Consider the following 25126-nt stretch of genomic DNA (forward strand, 5'->3'; position numbering starts at 1 on the left):
CCACTTTCTTCAATTTTAAATCATACGGGAATCATACTCATATTAATCAAACACTGAATAACAAAATCACAGTAATATAGATAGAGCTTTTATATATGAAAATATTTAAGCATCGGCCTATAGCATCGTGGACTCTAGGTTCGAATCCTGGGTCTGGCAAGTTCACATATTTTTTTTCAATTTGTTTATTCAATTTATTTATTTTTAACATATTGTGGATATTACAAATTATAAGTTTAAGATGTTCACAACATGACATTTAGAAACAAAAAAATATAAAACAGTATTAAATAAAAAAGATATAGATGATTATTAAGTTATTAAACAGTAGAAATGTGTCAGAGTATGGACCTAATCGTAAAAACTACATCTGTTAATACAAACCTCCAGTCTATGTAGGCCCATAATATGGTCTTATCAGACTGGACATGGTCAAATAAGAAGAAGATCAAAGTATGATTTGATCCATTTGTAGCAAACTTCACGATGTTATCATCCGTATCAACATACATTTTTAGATTATGTAATTATTCTTTAATTGGTTGAATATTGTACATAATAGAGACCACCAAGATAAATCTAAAAACTTTAGTTTGTTAGTAATGAGTGTTATGGTTTTAATAATAAATTACTATTTATATATTTTGTTACGTGGTTATCAACTTAACACTCTTAAAATGTTGTGCAATCGCTATCAACTGTAAGATGAAAAGTCCTAGTTTTTGTCAATAACTTTGTTTATTTCATGTATGACAGTAATCTTCAAAACTTGTTAATAGTGGAGTTACTCCACGATACTTTGATATAATTCCATCTATTATATACACAAGTCTGTTATCGGCGGCTATCGAGGGTAGTTTATTACATTTATTTATTGAAGCATTTAATTGTTACAATAAGTTAACCGTTCGAATTGTCAAAACGTGCTATGTTTTAACAGCACCTCTCTTGGCTATGTTAACTTTTAGAGCGAGATAGACAATTTAGAGATCTAACTTATTTTAATAATTATAATACTTCAATACATAAATATGATAAACTACCCCCAATAGCCGTCGATAGTAGCCTTGTGTTTATAATATATGCGTAGAGGTGGTAGTGTATATCTAGTGAATTAATCAATATCGTCGGTGAAATGAAGACTATAAAAACTAACACAAAACCATATAAATAATAATATAAAACAATAAATAAATTTAGGTAGATACTAGGAAAATTTATTTTTATAAATATTGAATTCGCTGTATCTAGTGGTATTCAAGTTTTTTAATTGCTCATTTTTATTGTTCTTATAAATATTTTTTTACAAAAACCATGTTGACGACAATAAAAACAAATTGAAACGTATACTTAACACGTTATTAAGACAAATTCGTAGGAAATAAAAATACGCATAGAAAACCTTCGATTCACGATCTTTCCGCGGAAATGGAGTCAGTATAATCAAGCAATTCTCGCCGGACCTCATCCATTTTCATTCTGCTTTGTTTTTCTCTTCCTTTTATCTGGCGTTTTTTATTTTATTTTGCTTCGTCAATTTTTTAAAATTCTTTTCTTGTTCTCTCTTAAATTGTTTTTTTTTTCTTGAAAAATTTTATCTTATAAAATTTATATAAATTTTGGCTTATTTCAATAATTATGATGAATAATCAATAAGGGAGGTGCTGGATTCTGTCCGTTTTCATTCTATATTATTCTTCTACGTAGTATTTTATTATAACAAATTGGCATACATTAATTACGATTTCTGTCATTTTGAAGGATGTCTTTTTTACCAATTTTTTTCCAATTTTTTTCTTTGATATTATTTTTTTAAGAAATTACAATAAACCACTTCTTTTTGATCCTACACTATAATCATTATACTCTGTTTAAAAAATCTTGTTTGCATAGATCCTACAATGGCCAGTTCGGTCAGATAATAAAAGTGTATCAAGCACAATTATGCAACCTCCAATTTTTTACGACGTTTTTCTTAGCTCGTATTCTTGTTTGTCCGGTGGTTGTTTATCCAGTACAAATCTTGTAATCGATTTTTAACTAAGTTTCCGACTAGCTAGATATTTTAAACTCTTAGAATATACCAGAACACGATGCCAATGCATTCTTTTAATACTTTTAGCCATCGTTAAGTAGAATTGAATTCATTTTCAGTTAATTCTGTTATGTATGAAAAGTTATTTTGGAAGAAATCCGTAATCCAATCCAGTATAATTGGTTGCTAAGCGGGTGATCCTAACAACTAAATTATTAATATATACGTGCGTTACTATGGAAATCAAAATGACATTTCAGTATTCTATATTATTTGTTTGTTTGGTGCAAAATAGTAAAAAAAAGGATTTGTTCACAATTGCCTTATTTGTCCTAAATTATTAATGCATAGAATTGTCAAGTTTATATAATTCAACAGAACATTTAGAAAACGTGGTACATAAAAAGTTCTTTTTATTATTATTAATTATCAATCTACGCACTTTATCAGTGATATTTAATGATTTAAAACAATTTAAAATAGGCTTTCGAGAAAATTTAAAAACACTTATTTTGTCGCATTTAGATGGGACGAAAATAGCTTAGTTGATAAGACACATGGGCGCATAGAGCAAGGGCGTGGGTTCAAAATCTGGTGATTGTCGTATTTGTATGTTTAATGGGTTTGTAAAATAAAAATATATACTCATAATATAGTTTCAGAAATTAATAAGTACTATTCAGCTGAAAACAAGTAGATTTTAGCGACTTAGTCTGTCTATAATAGGTTTGAATCCCGCAAAAGATTAAAACGTAGATTGTATTAAAATTTAAAAAAAAAACTTATGTAAAGCGAATGTCCAGCAATTATTTTTTTATTATTCAGTACCATCTGCAATATCAAAAAAACTCTAAAAGTGTAACTTCTAATTAGGAATCACATAAGTACTCCATAAAAATGTAGAGATAGTCCCTACTGGTTAAGCTATTTTCAATTAACTAATAAATATATTTTTTAAATATAACTTAACAGCAGAGGCGTTTAGAATATAAAAATATTTAACATGTTTAAGCAAAGAGTTATCTTTGCTCAGTTAATCAATATGAAAAGTATATTAAATCGAGTTACATATTGAATTGACTATACATGATTTGAAAACACTTCAAATACCTAAGAGATTTATTTTTTTGAAAAAAGCGCGACCTTTTTTTTCGACGAACTTTAACCAATTACCGCTGGATTCGCGTCAATGTCCTTTAAACTTAATTACGATAAATTAATGTAACTAACAATTTTTACATGAAATTCTTAATCAATTGCGTTAATCTTGACCATCGGTTTTTGTATTTTAAAATTAAGGTATCATTAATTCATAAAGCGATACCCACATTTTTTAGTTATAACGTACTTGCACTTACTTAATTGATTGAAAAACATTAGCGTGAATCCAGTAGTTACAGGCTCAAGAGATATTGTGAATTATTCGTTGAATAAAATAAAATGGTTTATTAAATAAAGAATTACTAGGAACTTAATTTTTTTACATATCGTTAACATTACAAATTATTAATTCAAAGTAGTAGCAGTAATATAAATTTGCGAATATGTTCGGAATAGAACGGCATCATATTATTATGAATTTATTAACAATTTTAATAAAAAAGTAAATTTTTGGACCGATTCCACTTTTTATTAAATTATTGTACCATTACTGTATACACAGTAAATATTTAGAGATTATGTCAAAACAATCCAATAATTTTACATAATATAAGAGAAAGGGTAGTTTAAAATTTGAGTTCTCATTTCACCAAAACGTCTTTTTACTTAGCAGGGCAGTATATTACAGTCGCTATATTTTCATACAGCATTCCAGTGAAGTTAACATAGGGTTAGTAAAAAAATCCATTAGTGGACGTTGGTTCGTTTGATGCCCTAGAACTCCATTGTCTTGGCTGAGTCAACATCTTGAATGGAGCTAGCTCACTTATTTTATAATCAAGCCTCGACTAATTTCGGCGTTTGCTTGTTTTTCCGTCATTTGGTTTCCACTTTGGAGCTCGATTTGGCACTAAGGGCCATTTAATGAATAATGAAATCGTAATCGAATGAAAACAATCCGGCCGTAAGTGATTCAAGATTTTTATTTAATAATAAAAATACATTTCCCATTATGTAATTTTTCATAAATTTTACATATTTGTATTTTTAATTTAGTATAAGGTAGGGGAAGAGCTACAATTATTGGCCAGTTAAGGATTTTTTCAACTTTGTTAATTTTTTGTGGACAGATATCATTAGGAAGGTGAAATAAAAAATATTATTTGTTAAATTGTTTATTTGTTTATAATAATCAATTATCAGAACATTTAAAAAAAAATATTTTACATCATAAAAAAAATAATCAAAAATAAAGGCAGAAATCTACAATTATTGGCCACTTTTTTCAATTATTGGTCACCAAAAGATGCAATTATTGGGCACCCCGAAATTGCTGTAATAACATTATTTAAACAAAAATTAAAAAACAGTTTATGTAATATTATGATCACACATCATTATTAAGTGTTCAATCAAGTACTTAATGCAACTGTATCATCATTTTATTAGACATACGTAACATATTACTTAAAAATACAAAGAACACATTCACATTGAGTTACAGTGAGATAAGCATATTAAATTAAATACGTAGATCTTGTTGGAAATTGATTTCAAAAATTTAAAAGAAATCTTATACCTAGTTAATCATCATCATCAGCCGGGGTCAATCCACTGCTGGATGAAGGCCTCCCCAAGCCCTCTCCAACTCTCTTGGTCCTGTGTCGTTTGCTGCCACGTATTTCCGCCGAACTTTACCAGTTCGTCAATCCAGCGGCTTTTAGGGCGACCCTGTGGCCGTTTCGTACCCCTTGGGTACCATTGGATGACGGCATTTGTCCAGCGACCGTCTTTTCGGCGAGAAATGTGCCCGCCCATCTCCATTTCAGCTGTTTGGCAACGTCTATTACATCGCGTACTCTTGTCTGCTTCCTAACCCATTCGTTTCTCTTACGGTCCTTTCGCGTGATGCCCAACATGCATCTCTCCATGCCTCGCTGTGTGACTCTTAACTTTTGGACATCTCTCGTGTTGAGGGTCCACGTCTCGCAGCCATACGTGAGCACGGGTAGCACACATTGGTTGAACACTTTACGCTTAAGACATAATGGTAGGTCACTCTTGAAGATACTATTCAGACGTCCGAAAGCACTCCATCCCAGCTTTGTTCTTCGAGCAATTTCATCATGCATGCTTCCGTCTATGGACACCTGCTATCCGAGATAGATGTAGCTGCTGACTTGCTCGAGTTGGGTGCCAGAAATACAGATAATCGCAGGGTCCGAAAAACAGTTCCTCATCACTTTTGTCTTTGAGACATTTATTTTTAGACCGACCGTTTGACTGACATCCGCGAGTTCTTGCATTCTACCTTGGAGGTCTTTCGGGTCTTGTGAGAGTATAACAATATCATCTGCAAAGCGCAGGTGACTGAGATGCTCTCCGTTAATTGGAACACCTTTTTCCTCCCAATCAAGTTTCCTAAATAAGTCCTCAAGAGTAGCGGTGAATAGTGTAGGTGAAATGGTATCACCTTGCCGGACACCTTTGTTAATGGGGAATTTACACGACCGTTTGTGGGGTTTCACGCATGCATGCTAATAGAAGTTAACAAACATCTTGACGTAGCATAAAGGATAAATGAGAATCATTTAAGTTTTCTCACAGTCGGAACAGCATACAAAACTTTTCAGTAGAAGATTTTTGCGGAAGGAATTTTAGTGTGCTTTTTGGTATTTCAAATCTTCTTGTTACTGAACGCAAAGACTCTTCACTGTGGTCTTTCATATACTCCATTGTTTCTTTTATTCTTCAGTTCTTGACTATATTTCATTCGTTTATTTTGATGCATTTTTATTCTGGAACAATCAAGAAAAAAGTTTCTTTTATCGTCCATCAAAACTACAATTATGGGCCAGGTGGCCAACATTTATCTACGAATGTCGGAGAAATATAATAAAAACAAAGATGATTAATAATACTGTTAAAACACTATTCAACTAATAAAAATAAATGTAATACTTTACTAATTAGTCACATATTCTATTATTAGCAAGGCCGGCCAATAAAGGAAAATCGACATATTTTGGAATCAGTTATTGGCCACCATCATAATACCTACCTACCTATTTTTTTCCAAAATATATGTCTAATGATGTAAACATAAATCAAATGCATATATACTTGTCAATTGGATTAGCATTTTGTATGATATTAAATGTTTAACATACCTTTTAACAGAAGTCATGTCCTTGTACAATTTACAACAAATCGCACTTATTTCACGGTTTCACTCGAACTGTCAGATACAAATGCGATTTTGAGGTTGTTTTATAATGCAAAAAGTAACAATTATCTGTTTTACCAACGGAGGAATAATTGACGAGATTTTTTAATAACTTAACAGATGGCAATGTTGATTTAATATCTTAAAAAAACTAGGTTTTATCTGCAAGTGGCCAATAATTGAAGCTGGCCCATAATAGTAGCTCTTACCCTATATATCTAGTCAAACTACCAATAACATGTACCTACCTACTTGTGTTACACCTTATTTAAAATATATAATATTCTCAACATAACAACGCATCATATTTTATACTTAGGTCTTTTCAACTTTGTACAAATACAATTATTCAATATTTTTTTTTAATATTACGTATACATCATTACTTTAATTAGTTTTATTTCAAAACTTTATATACACAATATAGTTTAAGAGTATAATATCCCGTTTACGCGTATATGAGTTTACTGTTGACAGTAAGTATTATCGCGGCCATAACAAGAAAATGTATGGGTAAACATTGTATTATTCTGCAGTTGGCAAGATTGCATGCATGAATCAAAAAAGTTCGGAGGCTTCTGAATTTTCATGCGATAGTAGAATTTTTCGATCTGCGCCTGCACAGTAGAACGATAGTGGCGAACCTTCCGGCAAAAAACGAACTATAATCATTTTGAGGTTAACCTATTTTCACTACCTGTCAAATAGTACAAAATAGTACCATAAAGTGATAACATCGCATCTCGCTCACCTTTAAAGAATGAATTGGAGAGACAGTTAGCACTTTTACGAGTAAATATTTATTGTCATGATAGTAGCTTAAAAAAAAAACTCACGATTGCTGCTAGTAAAACCATGCACGTATACAGGCGCTATTAATCTCAGTCAGTAGCTGAATTAATTGGCTTAATCACTCACTCAACAAGCTGAAAACGTATGTTCGAATTATTTTATTTAATCTCCAACATATTTTTATCGACTTTTATTATACACAAATTTAATAATTACTAGCGTTGAAGATTTGTGCCACATTGTTTATATAATTGGAAAAGTTTCAAATGCGTAAGTATAATATGTTATAAAGAAATTTAAAATAGGATAAAGAAAACCTCATTCGTATCATGCATGTATAATATTTTAGACAGGAAGTAATACAGCAATATTATTAACATAATCAAAATGTAAACAAACATGCATAACCCCTCACAACAAAAGCAATTTATTTTTATAGACATCAGTTTGACGCGACCCGTATTTGTGACCTAAAATATAGCCATTGTACAACAGTCGCCAAACCACAACGGTCTACGATCATGTTATCCTGTTTATAGCACCGGGCGGCTCGCTGGAGCTTAGCGGCAACAAGGGGCTCGGCGCACATGTTCTGCGTAGACCCGTAGAAGCGTAGAGGCGTAGAGGTAGTGTAGCCGCTCAAACGTTTCATAACTTTACAAATGATTGGTGTTTAAAAAGTATCCCAGTTTTAACGAATGCAGTAGATGTAATAATATTTAAATAATAGTATTTTTAAATAAAACTTACAGCAAATTTACAGGTAAAAAAAATTAAAGCAGGTGGTCTGTGACGAAAAACCATATTTTGAATTAACTGTTCCAATGATTAAATTATCTCAAATTCAGCCGTCTTACAATCAAAAAGGGAACACGAAAAACAAACAAATGATTCTTTAGATAAAATAATTCCTAAAAAAATGGTTAGTACTCATTAGTAAAGTTAGCAGTATTAGTATAGATATATAAGTTATATTTTTGTTGTATGTACTTGCTACACGTATTATTTTTATTCCGAGGATTCAATTACGACCAGCTCTCATATCGCTTTTTATCTTCTGGACGAGAGTCTGTTATTCAAGCCTTCATTTATCTTTCAATTTTAAAATACTTCTGACAAATAACATTTCAGCTGAACACATTGCAAAACGAAATGGAGACATTATGCGTTATGATCTTTTAATGACAAATCTGTTGATATATAGTAATAACTGAACTGATTACTAATTAACTGAAATTCAAAGAATATTTTTACTGCCCAGTGAGATGTTCGGTTTTTTGTTCAACGAAAAAATTCTGAATATAATTATTGATCTAATAAACGTCTACCATATTTTTTTCAATATATTTATTAAAAAGTTTTATTTAAATATAATATTAAAAATATACCGTAGACTCGGCATGTTAATTTCACATTCATTATTAAATTTAGAATATTACCGACTTCAATACATATTCAATTCTCTACCTCTTATCATCTGAATGCCGTAAACAACCGTTATTTTTTTAGAAAACCCACATTTTTTATAAAAAAAAAATTTTAACATACAATTTTTAGTTCTCATTAGGTGCTATTACTGAATCCACACAGTTTTATAACGGATAACTAATCATATTTATTAGCATATTCTAAGTAATATATAAGTCAGTTAAGTTATTATAATTCAAATATTATGATAACTGAAATGTTCACTTGGATATATTGAAATTATACGGCACTATATACAACAAACTCAATTCTGAGATATTATGGTGTTTGAAATTTCATAAAAAATATTTTTAATATTTTTCTGAAAACACTAAAATTTACAGAATTTCGTTTTTTATTTAAAATAATTGATTATTTTTAATAATTTGGTTTGGTTTACATAACAGCTTTTACAATATACCGTCTTTTTCTGTAAGTATAAAGTAATTCATTCAATATAATATTGTGTACGTATATAAATAAAATACAGACATCATTCTACATAACATATCTCATAGATATAACTGTAAAATTTATTTAACGGTTTTAAAAATCATTCATTTTTTTCTGAAAAGAAGCACCTATTTTATTACAACAATAAACACTTTCATAAAAATAATTATTTTCAATGTGAAAAATATTGTAATATATTAATACCGCTTGTTTTGAATAGCACTGGCTTAGACCTTAAAGTAGTTATATTCATGGTTCACTTGTTTCTGGTCGCCACAGGGAGTCAGTTAGGAGTTAATTTGTATCCTACCTATTTGGTCATTTGAAGATGGTTTCAGGTGTTGGACAGAATTATTTCATGGCCCACTTGTGGTCGGCAATAAATTTTGTAATGTAGACATGAAAATATATGAAACCTTTTGTGCGATAAGATTGCTTGAATAATTATATTTACCACTTAGTTGTACAACACTTTCAACTGATGTATGTTTATTTAGTAGTCATGTATTAATAAAACATTATATTTATGTAAGGTGATTAGTTTAAAGAGCGGTATTTCTTATTTTCACTTTTTTGATATTTTTTCTTGATTCTGATTCTGTAACCATCGTATATAATTTATGCATATAATATCAAATCTAGCTTCATTTGTTAGTAACATATAATCAATAATCTTGAATTCTAATGGATTTAAGTTTTGTACTATTCCATTTGGGTCGTTTTTGCGACCCAGGTTTTGCCTTTCGGCATCTTCTGGCAATATGTGCACTCACCTATATTATGTATTAAGCTCACTATTTATTAAGGGTTTTTTTAGCTCATTAAAACAACGGTCCTGATCCGAAATCAGATTGAATAAATACTAAGACGTGTATATTGCCAGTTACGAGATTAAAACCAGTCACCCTGCAGTTTTAGAACTACCACTTGCCCAATGCAGTCTATTAAATATTAACTAATTGAGGCGTCAAATTACAAAAAAACGCATAATCATGGCCCCCACAAGGGGGGGAATGACAGGGCTCTAGCCTGGGGGACCGGACTCAGGAGTGGCCCGGCGAGGCGAGACGACCAGATAAGTGAGATAAACATACATCAAAAATTTGCTTTAATAGTAAAAAAAGTCGCCTGCGGTGCTATTTTCCTTCGGTTATATTATTATTTAAAGTTATGTGGTTGTACGATACAAATTTTATTTGTGTATCAATACTCGACATCTCCATAATTCAAATGGATGTATTAAAATATACAATAAAACACTAAACATACACATTAATTTTACCGCGTACACCATTTGGAAAACCGCTACTGTAGAGAGTTACACTGCCTTTATCCTTAGCGATAGGTAGGGGGCCACCAAAGATCCTAGCCTGACCTAACCTAACCTAACCTAGCCTGGGGGCACGTTTCACGATGTGGGGCTCATCGTCATAATATATCTAACAAAAAAATGTCTAAATTATGTGTATTCACAATAAAATGATCAATAAGTTAAACATTGAAAGAACCTAACGATTTACATAAACCAATTGTTTAAAGTTATAATTATAAATAAATGTTAAAACATAATAGATGTCCAATTTTATTTTTCATATAAATATATCAAAAAAGATTTGTCGGCTGTTTTTATTTGAAAATACAGTATGATAGAAAAAAATAACTATAAAATCAATCAATTGCGCACAAAAACGTAATTTATCAGTAATATTGGATTCTGGACTTATAGATTTTTGTAACTAGACGCCTTAATTTATAAAATTACAATTATTCATAGTATTCGTTTATATTTTTGTAATAATTCATTAGCACTCACTCAATGCTCCTAGATAAAATTCTTATAAAAGTATTCTTTCCCTACAGATACAACCTTAGCAGTTCAGAAGCGACATTCACTGTGAGTTTGGAACCTGATGTGACCTTTAGGCTGGAGGTTTATGCGGTGAACGCGAAGGGGCGCAGTATCGCCGCAACCCTCGCCGGGGTCCGGATGAGGGATGCAGAGAAGAGGACAGGTTGGTGAACATTTCATATATACACCGGATCTTTAACATTTGTGATATATCCTACGTAGATACTCGAAACTACTATTATGATAGAAGTCATATTTCATTATCGTTGACCACAGAATTTATAAGACAAACGAAACTGGCTCTGATAATAATTATTAAGTCATAAAGATATACTCTATATTATAACTATTAGTTTTATCTGCTTTTATTCAATGATAATTACGAAAAAATGTCAGGATTACAAATAAAATATTTGTTTTGATAATAAATACATTTTTAAATATAGGTTGACTAAAAGGTTAACATATTAATACTATCGACCGAAAGTACTTCATGAAATTTGAATTTAAATTATAATGGATTTAAGTTTTGTACTACTTATTTCCAACCCGGGTATCGCGAAAGGTAAAACCCGGGTAGCAAAAAACGACTCAAATGGAATAGTAAAAAATTTAAATCCATCAGAATTTAAAAAGTTAACTATTGGAAGAATTTAGTACTAAAAACAAAATTTTAATGATACTCAATTGTGATTAAGAATACCATTTATGTACCTATATTAGATTTTACTAAATATCGAGAGATTTTACCTAATTAAAATTTGTAAAATATTTTATAAAGCAATATTATTTATTTTATTTAAAAATTAAGCATTGTGGACTTAACAAATCAGAATAAAGGACGTTCATAATAACATGAGATCAATCGGCTTAGTAATTGATGTTAGAACAGCGTTTTCGCTCCACGACAATTTGAATGAGATATTTTACTATTACAATTAATATGTTGAGATTAACGAGTTAATTACATACTGCATTTTTTTACTGATCAAATAAAATATCAATATCTACTAGGAAGTAAGTGATACTAATCATTCTCTTTATTTTTATTACCTAAAACCCACGTTTTTATTGATAACCTATTTGATAATTATTAATTCAAATTCAACATTATTTGTTCAATTCAAATTCTATTTTTTTTACATATGGTGAACATTAAAAATTATAAATTTAAAACGTTCACAACGTGACATTTAAAAAAAATGTTTTAAACAGTGTAAAGAAGAAATAAATATAATGCAGTATCACAAAAACACTATGAAAAGTAAAGTAAAAGGTGCAAAAATTATAAAAATTATAAAGCATGGAAGCACAATAAATGAGATAAGTGGACCCTACTTTAAGAATTTATAAAACAATGCCCGCCTATACTCATCATCACGTAGGTGGAATATATCAACATCCAAAGCGAATGAAATAACATAATAGAAAAGTACTGAAACACTAAACGTATTATTATTATTTATAATAAGTAATGGTAACTGACTGTCCCACTAATACTCTCAGATTATAATTTTTACCAATAAAACATGCTTAGGCTGCGTCATTTTTACTCATTCCTGGGTAAAAATAGTAATGTTTACGTAATCGAAATAAAACCACTGTCGTCAAAAATACTACAGCGGAGTTTGCATTATTATCAGGTATCCTTCATTACATAATATACGACCTTGATACGAGGGCGTGCTAGTCTATAACTAGCACCTTACCATCTCACCATAGTCACATTAGACGTTGCGACAGGTTAAGATTCCCCACCTCATTAGGTTTGTCTTGCATCTTGGGATACTCTTACTCTATTAATTAAAAGCCAGTTTGTGTCCAGGTGAGAATCGTTTAATTGACTTTATCAAAGCATTGGTGAGTTTCTCTGTCAAGTGCGATTTCCTTTTAGGAAATAGTTATGTTGTCATTGTAAAATATTGCAATTCAAAATATCATTTTAAGAAGTACTTTGTTAGAATTTTGATATCACCATCGATGGATCTTGGCCTTCTACACAATCTTTCTCCATCCAGAGTATCCTCTTTCTAATTTTGTTTGCGTCTTAAAATCTCCTGTAGTGTGGTCAAGCCATAGCAATATCGGCTCTCTGAGCCTTTTTCTTTTTTCTGACCCCTGCATATTTTTTTAGTATAATGGTATTATATTCTTCTGGCAGTGCAGGCGACTCATTTAGGTGCTGGGATTGTGACTTTCAAATGACACTAACACCGATATAAAGTAATTTCGTCGTGGTCACAATGCCAGAAGAATCTATCCTTCCTCTACCTTAACTAAAATAATTTTACATTTAAATAAAAATATACCATGCAATTGACTTTGAGTTTGTATAATACACGAGAAATATACAGTTTTTTTAAATACACAAAACGAGACTTGAATCTACAACCATCGCATTCCAATTGCTGTGGCTTTCTATTAATGTTACCTATGATGGTAGTTTATGATCTAATAATCTTATCAAGTGTGTTTCAAAATAATATGACGTACTATGTCAAATTCCGTTAATATTGACGATATTTTTGTAATTATGAATCCAGCTTTTATCAACAGATTTTAACTCTAAAATTTTTAAAAGGTTCATGATCTCTTCAAATTAAAGGTACTGTTGAATGTTTTTGTTTCGGTATAGCCGGTAGCTTTGTAATTAAAGACCTTACTCAACAAACAAAATACGTATATTTGAATCCCACTAGTCCAAGATTGATTACTAAGATTTGTATTTTACATTTTGATAACATATTATTCAACAGTGAGACTAAGTGTAATCAAAGCTATTTTAAACGAAATTCTACATACAATGCAAGAAGTGATATTAAAAAGTAAATCTTTTTTATTATTGGAAAAAAGTTTCCAAAAGTTTTTTTGACAACGCCGAGACACATTATTAACCGTGATTTATTAATATTTCTTTCAACAAAAAAAACGAGAAATGCTTTTCCAATGTAATATTCTAGCGAAATAAATGTTTTATTCTTGGGACATAATCCTGAAAACTTGATAAGTTACTTTGGGGCCCACTGTTCCAACTTGTAAACTTACTCAATCTCGAGTATAAATGAAAAATTTTCCAAGCAAAATTCCATTTCTCGATATAAATCCGGTTTCACAAAAGAAAACCTTTCTCTCATAATATCAACACGCACATTCTTACATACAGAAGTTTGGAAATCTCATATGTACGAAATTATTTTCTTTGATATTGTCATGGTATTTTTGACAAAACTTCACACTTTCACTATTAATTTTTTTGTTCAAATGACAATACAATCCAATTTTAACATAATATTACTTCAAGAATAAGAAAAAAAGTCTATGGTAGTATTTTATTATAATATGTAATATAATATTATATAAACATAATATAAAGAGACATTAATATTGTTCAAGCATTTGTAATGCCTTTGCGGTTCTTAGTGAAATCCCAATGAATGAAAAATTCACATACTACCAAACAATGTTAACGTTTGCAAGAATTATCAAACTTGTATATTTAAAATGTAGGCTAAGTACAGATTATATGCTTAATGGTAAATATATTATTTTTATGACATAATCTAGAGGTCGGTTTTGAAACCCTGTTGTACTAAACCAACTAAAAATATATGTACACATATATATGTTTAATTATAATAAATAATGAAACGTTAAACAGTGTTTATTTTTGTTGGAAAATTTCCATTGATTGATCAGCTTTGTGAAGAAGATGATAGTTGCATGACAAACATTTTCAAGCTACAATTAAAATTTCAACTCACACTTTATGTGGATATTTATAGATTATTTGGCCAAGGCCTAATGACTTTTCATGTACTTTTTGTTTTTTTATCATGAGTCCCAGATTCTTATCCTGAGTCTGGAAAATAAACATAATATTGTATTTCAATTTGTGTATGGACCAAGGATGGACCTAAGAGATTAAGCAAGTAGCTAACATTCATTTTTCGTAAAAGCAAAAATCTGTTGATCTAAAAACCTCCACTTTGTGAAGGTATACATTGTGATCTTGTTAGAATTGGACATGATCTAATAAAAAATATAATTTATAAGTATATTGTTTTCATAAATCGTATTTGTTTCATATTAAAATATTTGAGTATTATTTAAATGATTGAAATACAAAAATAAATATACTTCTTATCTTCTTTTCAACAATTCCGGTCGTATTATTAAAACTAAAAGATCAATATGTTGGAAAAAGGTTTCCAAACCCTGATAAAAACCTAAAACAATTTATTTGTATATTTACTGATGATAGTAATGGAATAATTGGTAATATTATTTTTAACGTGTATCGATGCGACAACCCAGAGTAGGTCCTAGCTTCTATAAAAAATATTTCTACCAGTCTCTATATACAAATTAACCAGTTTCTAATTCTGTGTGCTAAGTTAAACGTATGATAGTCATTTGTATATTCCCTTTGTTAGCAAATTTTTGGCATGTCTATTGATTGTTCAACATTACTGTCTATTCTAGTTTATCATTATGTATACGATATATACAACTTACATAACTAGCCCATTCGCTAGAATCATTGTGCATAACGTAGATCGCTGTATTGTATTATTTTTTTATCATCTTGACCTCTTCTATTAATTAATAATTAATAATTAAACCTTCACAATATTTTTAATAATATGTATAATATTCGAATTTTGAAAACAATCTTTACTTACAGAAGTAAAACGTCCTCGATTAACAATTTCAGAGTCTGATTTGAGCACAACACTCCACCCAGCTTAAAGTGGGAGTATATAGTCAAAATAATCTCCGACGTTTGCTAACGACTATTGTACAGAAGACGAAGATTTATTATCGTAATCGGATTTTTATATTTTTTTTAATTACGAATTACAAACATACCTACGTATTGGATTTTTATGCTGCACACCTCAGTTCTCGTTATACGGAAATTCCATCAAAATAGGTGGGTAACTGAATCAGCAAAGCACAGCTTGCTGAATAGAATAGTTATTGATACTTATAATAAAACTTTGTTTGAATATTTTCCAACAACTCAAAAAAAAATATTCAAATCACTTTGAGAGTCATATTTAGATACCATTATTTATTTTTATCAAAATAAATGTATTCAATTTCAGTGAAATATGAATATGGAAAAAACATCGAAGAGTATTTCCGTTAAAAATATATTTAGATTCATTCCAGGAAAACGTCTATTAGAGTTTTCCATTAGCTTACAAAATTACGTTCATCATTTGTTTTGTTTTTGTTACGTGTGCCAACATGAAAGGGTAAATGCAATAAACACTTATACAACTACAACTATCATAATCAGTACAATCCCACGATAGAATCAATATTCAATCAAAATTGACGTTTTGTCAATACAAAACGTCAATTTTTAAGTACTGGTCAAAAATCGTTTGTGTTTATAATTATTTTTAGAATATTAGATTCACGCTTTAATTATTTATTACACGTGTCTGCCAAATTTCATACTTTGCATATCTTTTTTCTTTAGATGAGTAATCAGTTGTTTATGAAAACTTTCAATTAAATCACATTGTCAAAATATAATAATTTTCATCAGTTTGGCGGATGTTAAAAGGTTTTACAGAAAAGCACTTAAGTCTCAATGATATTATTATTAACAGTTAAGATAAGATATTAACAGTTTTAATATGATACTCAAACTCATTTTACAACGTTTTTCTTAACTCGCATTTTTATTTGTCCGGTGGTTCTTTGTCCTGTACAAATCTTGCAATCGATTTTAACTTCCCGACTAGCTAGACATTTGAAACTTTTATAATATTTATCAGAACACGATCCCAATGAATTTTTAATACTTTTAGCCATCTTTAAGTAGAATTGAATTCATTTTCAGTTAATTCTGTTTTGTACGAAAAGTTATTTTGACACCATTATTGGTTGCTAGGGGTCTGGGGTCCTAGCAACTAAATTATTAATATATACGTGCGTTACTATGGAAATCAATATGACATGTCAAAATGACATTTCAGTATTATTTCTATCAAGTACAAATTTTTTTGATCGTTCAAGCTAGTCAAGTTAAGTTTATATGATTCAACAGAAAATTTAAAAACGTTGTATATAAAAAGTTCTTTTTATCTTGTAATTATTTTATTTCTCAACTCGTTCACTTTCATCTTATAATATCCATGATTAATTTCAATTATCAGCTGTGTCACAAACTCGAAATGACCAAATTATAATGCGTAATTGTTCGTTATGTTAATTTGGTATTTTTTTTTAATTAATGATAATGATGTCCTTGCTTTTTCGTACAAGGTGGTTGTTAGTAATCAATCTTGGATAATCACAAACACCCGGGCTTTGATAGAATCACATGAATATTGTGTCCTCACTGGGAATCGAATACGGAACTCTCGGGTGGAAGGCCTGCGCCTTATGCACTGCACCACGACAGCTGCCTTTTTTACTGCCTATTTACTTTTATTGTAGGTATAATGTCATCTATTTTTATAGACAAATGGAATATAAATGTTTTTAAATTAGAAATTTACACCTAATCGTGACTAATCCTAATACCTAATCACCTAATCAGTGTCAAATGCAAAAATAATCCCGTTTCTACGCTACCAATTTTTAAAATCTGTAATATCGTAATTCCTTTCTTTATTAAATGTGCCACCTCTAACCAGTACATTACTTACCTATCTACACATTACTTCAGCTTATAACCCCTTTTATCTCTATGGATTAGAGAACTCTCTAATTTCTATCTTTTTTTAACCTAATATTCTACGTTAACTGATTTGTTGTTGTCGTGTCTATGGTAATTACAGCTAATGATTTTCATACACAGCCTTTACTGTGCGTAAAAATGATATATTTTTTTAAATTATTGGATTATTACCCACTTATTATTAAATAGTTTTAAATAAACATCCACCCTTTCTGCGGTAACTGATTAAATTAACTCAGATGTCACTTTGAAGCTCACTAACAATTTCATATCACTTAGTTTGAATGTATTAATACATCAACGTATAGTTACGTCATATCATTCAGCACAAAATTGATGCATTCTAACCCTCTTGCTCCTAATATCATTCCGTTTGGAGTATAATTTAGGTATAATTCATAGACAATTCTCCGTCTCCCTCACAAACATCAATATTAGTTATTAGTAATAGTGAAATTCAATTATATATGTTTATATTTTGGTTATAGATGTCTGATGGTATTGTAAAATTTAATTTTGAATACCAATGGAATATAAGAAAATACATTTTTCAAAAGGAGATACTCATATTTTCCTAATACAAATAGAAAGGTATTTTTATATTATTTTGGAATAGGTATGTTTTTTTATTACCAACTGGCTTTCATTTTATTCACAAACACTTTAAAATTTGGTTATGCGGCGACACATTTTAATATACTTAACTTTACCAAAAATCCGTAAAATACCCATCAGAAAACCTAAAAATTCCATACACAGATTTTAAAACCCAGTTTAAACAAACAATGAGCGAAAATACGGTAAATATTGAGAAAAACTTGGGAAAGAAAAGGGAACACACTATTATCAAAATTATTATAGTAGATCTTCTAAAAATGGGTATAGTAAACATTGTAAAATAAAGCGAGATGTAATAGTGACAATTTATAGCTAGAAGCAGGACAGGCCATTACAGTCTCAACGAATCATTGTACAAAATTAAAGTGGTAGATAGCCCGCAGTATCAGTGTGGGCATCCCACTCAAGATCTTAACCACATTGTCTGGCAATGTGATGCATATGACCAGGAGAGAGAAGTGTTAATGAATAAATTGGGAAAATGCAGGTTTCACGATAAATTCGTTCCTGGCAAAAAGAAATATTTCAGTTATGAAAATTGTACATGAATTTCTCCAAAAATGTAACGTAAATTATTTCTAGTGTGACAAACTAATATTGTGAACAAAAATGTAATTCTGTATTAATAATAATTTAACTATTTATGTTTGTAGATAAAAAAAGTTAATGTATACTTTTGTAAACCATTTTAAAGCAGAATAGCCTTCCATTCATAGAAGAGCTCAATTGCTTCAAAAAAAAAAAACTGTACCAACATAATATATTTACAAATTATAAAAAAACATCTATACTTGGAAGATCAGTATAACGTTTCCTAATTTATTTAACCTTTTTTAATCTTGCATTTAATTAAAATACTCCTTCAGTAGGCGGCTCTCGTGGTGCAGTGGGTAAGGCGCTAGCCTTTCACCCGAGAGTTCTGGGTTCGATTCCCGGTCATGACAAAAACATTTATGTGTTTTTCTCAAAGTCTGGGTGTTTGTGATTGTTCAAAATTACTAACAACCACCTTGTACGAAAAATCAAGGACATGGTTATTAATAATTCTAAAAAAAAACACTCCTTCGGTCAATGGTGGCGCTCAACAAAAATATAACATTACAAAATACATTTTAATAAATAAAGTTCCATATAAGTTTTATTAACGTAATTATCGTAGTCCCTTTATACTTTAAAATGTTATAGAAATTCATCAATATAAAACTTGAACACTAAATTTAATTATTTAGGTAGGTAATTATTATTTCAATACCACACGTAGTGTGAGAGCCAGATATATTTTAAATGTCTATCTTAGAAATCAAGACGATCAGTAAAGTTATCTTATGTTTTTCTGAGGTGCAAAACTAATCTACCATAGGTTATGCTAATTGAGAAGGCAATAACTATTTTCAATGAAATTGATATTGATTAGTTTCACTTATACGAGGATGATTTTAGGTGGACGTTGTTTTCCAAATTCTTATAAAAGGGTATAAGTACATAGATCCTTTACTCAGTATACTTCTGCGTTTTTTATATGACTAAGCAGAAAGAGATTAACTCGGCTATGCCAAGCTCAATAAGTGGTTCAATATCTAATATTACTAACAAAGCTTTTAAAAATCTTAAATTACTTCTAAGCTCAATAAGTGCCGGTGATCTGATACAATCACCACAGTATAAGGTTATGTGGGTTTTTTTTTGAAGTTATACTTCTTTTGGCGCGTTTGAGAAATCAGATCAGAGTGTATTTTTGGCGTGTGACATGTAACACGTAATTTATTTTTTCACACGAAAAAAAACGCACTCGAACGTTACCAGCCGAACGCACTACCTTTACGCTACAGTATGATACTGCAATCGTGACGATTATACAGTATAATTTTATAGTTTACAATTGTTCCGTTGTCTAGGCAGGGAATTTATTATTGTCGGCCATTTGCAATTCTTTACGTAAACAAACGATTAAACGTCAGAGTGGCAGTTGTTACTTTAAAAAATAAAAACAACGATAAATAATTATATAATTTAGTTATAATAATATAAGTTAAATTGTATAGAAATAAACCAACGGCGTTCCAATAAGCGGTCATTTTTCTTGAGTGTGTAATTTAACAAGATAATTAAGAGCTAGTCAAAGAATCAAGTTTATCACAAGTTTTGTTTTTGTTTTGTTACGCCAAATAAGTATAACTTCTAACGCGCGTACATATAAGTACACACACCTATTTTTTTTATTTATTGAATTCATACGATAATAATGGTTCTTCATCTGTGCTATTGATTGATGAAAAATTAAAACCATTCAGTTAACTATTACAATTTAATCGCATTAGTATTTTCTTAAAGTGCCTGTTAATCATTTTTTAGTACCCGTAAATTACGTTGTTATGTATGTTAAAAATTATACGGATTGAGAATAATACTACCAACAAAATCAGTGTTGCTATAAATTAATTTAATTGTGGAAATAAATATGAAAAATAAAAATATATAACTACCAGTATGTGTACCTAAATAATAATGTCTTTTAACATACAAAATGCTGAAAACACTTATGCAAAAATATAGCCAATAGAATAAATCTTTTTCTAAAAAAGTAAGATACCCGGCAAGAATCGAACCTGCGTCTCTTGGGTATCGCGCCCTGTGCATTTGTGCAATTTAGAGAGCACTAATGAGCAGGTATTATTAAAAGCCAATAGTTAAAGTTTGTCGTAATTTAGCATGGCAGTCTTAGCATAGTGTTAATGCATAGGGCGCGATACCCAAGAGATCCTGCCTGCCGAGTGTCTTACTTTTTTCGAAAAAGTTTTTTTCTGTTTGCTATATTATTTTCTCATAAGTGTTTTCGGAATTCAATAATTAGAATGGTACATTCTTAAATCTTGTAAATTATTCGTTGAATAAAAGAAATAGTTAATAAAAAAGAATGTCTTTTCTTCAAGTACATAATAATAATGTATAAAAATAAAATATTCTAAACTATAAAAATTATTATTACTTCGCTAAAGTTATTTTCAAAAATATTTACACTACAGAAACTTACAGCACTGATTACACTTGTTACTGGATCCTTCCTTTCGAATGATTTTATAAAGTCAAAGGCGCCCGTTCTCAGTGGTTTCTGTAAGCCTTTTCATACTCTTGCCTAGCTGTCAACTGGTGTACACCTCCCACTAAACAATTAAGTCATTTATACAATTTGAATAGGGATTCACACGGTGTGAATACAGCTTAACTACATTTTGTATGAAACTATAGTCAATTTGAGATTATACACAATGAAATAAATGGGGTGTCAGATAATTCTTATTATCACCTTTTGTATTAGTTTGTTTATTACTACGTAACCTTTTTGATAAGTTTAAAATATATTATATTACAAATATTACGCGTTTAGCAAAAACTATTTTCCATTAATTACGTATTTAGAATAGTTGTATTACTATTTTATATTTAAAAGTTATTCTAATTTTATTTTTAATTATTCATAATTATATTTTATTTTAATGAGTGAAGATTTTTTTAGCTTAGAAGCATTTAACATTGACCCTGATTTATAAATCCTTATAAAATAATTGTAGCAGAGCGTGCGTATGATATGAACAAAAAATCTTGGAGTGATCCGTGACGTCGGTTTGTAATAACACTAATACCTACTTTGATTTAAAACACAAAAGCCGATCGCCAATAGTAGTAGCTCAATTTGGAAAGCGCTTCAGTGAATATTAAAAGTCAATAGTGACTCCTTTAGCATAGTAGACTATGTGAGTGGGCGCGATACCCGAGAGATGCAGGCTCGATTCCTGCGGGGTTTACTTTTTGAAAATAAAAGATTTTTCTATTGGTTATAATATATTTTCTCATAAGTGTTTTCAAAATTACGTATATTGAATAATATGTCATTATAGTGGGTATGATTATTATGGATACTTTGATGAAAGGACAATCGACTTACGTTGTTTGATATAATACAGTTTAATAAAGACCTCTAATATGTAGGTTAGAAGAAACAATAATTGTTGAACAATTGTGTAATCATCTATCAGTGCCCAATATGTAGAAAACGCCCAAAAAATAGATCGAGAGTCTAATGCAGCGATACTCAACCTGCGGCCCGAAACACATTCATTATCAGGAATTTCGTATATCTTGAGATTCGTTTAGACTTTGACGCACAGATAGTGACACTCGAAGAGTATTGTCATTATGGTCAACATCAGATCTGGTATAAGAGTGTTGCTATTGCACACGATTAGTTTAAAAAACACGCATAATTTTTAAAATCTCAAAAATGTTTTGTAAAAAAGGGGGGAGGTTCATGATTTTTTTCGTCACACCAGTAGTGATGCGGCCCGCGTTACTTTACAAATATATGTATTTAGCCCGAAGAAAAAAAAGGTTGAGTATCATTGGTCTAATGGAATGGTAAATAGTTAAATTCTGCGACAACGTAATGCATATGACCTTAAAAATTAAGAAGATAATTAGTTTGGAGAAGCCTTCATCTAGCAGTGGATTTGTTTAAGCTGATGCTGTTTGTTAAATATAAATTATAATACGTAGAGCTTTTCATATCATCACCTATGTTTTTATGTGAGAAAGGTGATTCAAACATTATAAGCATTTTGATTCTAAAATTGTATGACACCCTATGAACTTCTACTTAATCTTATATATTATACAATGTTGCTATTATTTTAATAACAACATTTCACATTAGATTTTATCAAACATGCACCCTTTAAAAAATTTAAAACATTAATAATCATTTGATCACACTACTTTATTTGCAAATTTTTAAAGACAGTTAACTATTGTGTAGACTTTACAATCAATCACATTTTCAACTATAAAACTGATTTACTCAATTTGGTTACGTATACACTTGAATCATTTAAATTTTCTGCTCGTCAATAAAACAATTATTATTCTTTAGTGGCCAATTAATTAATTTAACCCATAGCTTACGAGCCGCACAAAATTGTGTTTTTGCTTATTACTTTTCAAATGCAAATTAACACGTTAATTACAAAATTAATTAAAAGGCCCGTAAACATTGTGTTATACTAAAACGTTTTTGAATCAATGTCTATATTTCTTAAATTGTTATAAAACACAGTAAAATCATGTATTGTACAAATTTTGATTTAATTCAAGTTATTAAAACATTTTTTTTGTCTGAGCATAAAATTCAATATATATTGTTAAGTTTTCTCTCGTTAATAACTACCATTGTCAACACTGGTTTTGTTAGTATAGGCTCAAATTACAACACTTACCCCATCGTCTTGGGTTGAGATGTTATCAAAGATCCTTATCGGTTGAAATAGTTCTCGCAGACGTAACGCCTGCTGACCACTCGTGGTGAAACTTTCCACTGCACATCTTATGGAAGCGTCACACAACCTAAGTTCTATTAAGCCATAAGACTCAGACTATCTTTAAGCAACTTACCGATATAACTATTTGAGTAAGCGCGTTATGGAATGTAGGATTTCTATAGGATTTAAATCGATTAATTTTCTGGATGTTGTTACAATCAAAATATTTGGACTTACCATACCCTGGTGAATTTTTAATATTTTACCATCACTAAATGGGGATTCTACGACTTTTATAGTGGTAAAATTATGAATATTTATAAAAATACATAATTATTTATTAACTACTTCTATTATTCAACAAATAATTCACAAGATTTAAGAATTTAACATTCTAATTATTATTGAACATACATAATTTTGAAAACACTTTAATCTAATAACATAATTTAATAAAGCAATATTTAAGGAATAAAATACGATAAAGTGTGTACAATAACAAATAGCATGAAATCCTTCGTCAAATATATATTTACAAAAGAATTTTAACATTGTATTTAATTTGATTTAAATAATATGTAATATTCTTTTTTATGTTCAGTTTAATGTGAAAATTTCAGATTCAATACCTTTTTCATAACAACATTTTAAACATAATTTATCAGTAGAATGTATGAAATTTCATAATTTAACTTCATTCGTTAGATGTCTCTACTAGCACTGTACTTCCATTTATCAAAAAAATATTTTTACAAAGTGGATTAAACAATTTAATAAATATAACAAGAGGTAGACTTCTATTATTTTATTTCATTTACCATTAATTATTTATGGTGATGAATGTTAGCTAGTATTTTTTGGTATGTTTTAAAAATATAACATTATATATTTTAAGCAATAAAGCCTGTTTATACAATATGACATATTTAGGCTTTACCTATTTCTAAGCTGTTGTATTTGGGTATGCGTGTGATTATTTTTTGTTTTTTTTTTTTGTACAAGTATAAAAAAACGGCTTGTAAGTATATTTATTCAGCCAATATATTTTTTTAAAGCCTGATAGTTTTACTAATTATGGATTATTCATACATATTGTTATATTTTATTATTGTCACTTATATTAATATTTTTAATATAACTCATTAGTAAACTCCATTAAATTCCCAATACGTTACCCAGTAATTACTATTTTACACCTATTGATTGTGTTATTAGTGAGTAGTTATCTAATAATGATCTATTATTTTTAGAGTTGTGACAATTTATACGTATATTGAATGTATTATTAGTAATTAGGTAGGGTTTTTTTACAAACACTTAAACTATTCATAATTTAGGTAAGTGCAAAAGTTTTTACCTACTTTATTGCATTAATTTATTTTATACATTAGAATGAACTGTATACGTTATCACTGTTATCACTATCAGTGTATATTTACCATTGGTGAGTGCGCATGTGAAATGGAATAGTACAAAACTAAATAGAATTTAAATTCAAATTTTATCTAGTACCCTCGATTGAAGTATTAATATAGCTATTATCAGCTTTAAAATATATTAGGATTTAAAATTATTA

At 29.6% G+C, this 25126-nt stretch overlaps 1 protein-coding gene across 1 annotated transcript in view; it reads left to right on the forward strand.

Moving 5' to 3' along the window:
- LOC147066431 (kin of IRRE-like protein 1) overlaps positions 1–25126 on the forward strand; it is a 272466-nt gene that overhangs the window by 186851 nt on the left and 60489 nt on the right. The window contains exon 13 of the mRNA XM_085955539.1: positions 10935–11086. Within this exon, the coding sequence (XP_085811665.1) occupies positions 10935–11086 (152 nt within the window). The remainder of the gene's footprint in view (positions 1–10934; positions 11087–25126) is intronic.

This window comes from Rhyacophila brunnea, unplaced genomic scaffold (genome assembly GCF_057557595.1).
Source record: "Rhyacophila brunnea isolate RB1 unplaced genomic scaffold, BYU_Rbru_1.0 scaffold_5, whole genome shotgun sequence".
Classification (NCBI taxonomy): Eukaryota; Metazoa; Arthropoda; class Insecta; order Trichoptera; family Rhyacophilidae; genus Rhyacophila; species Rhyacophila brunnea.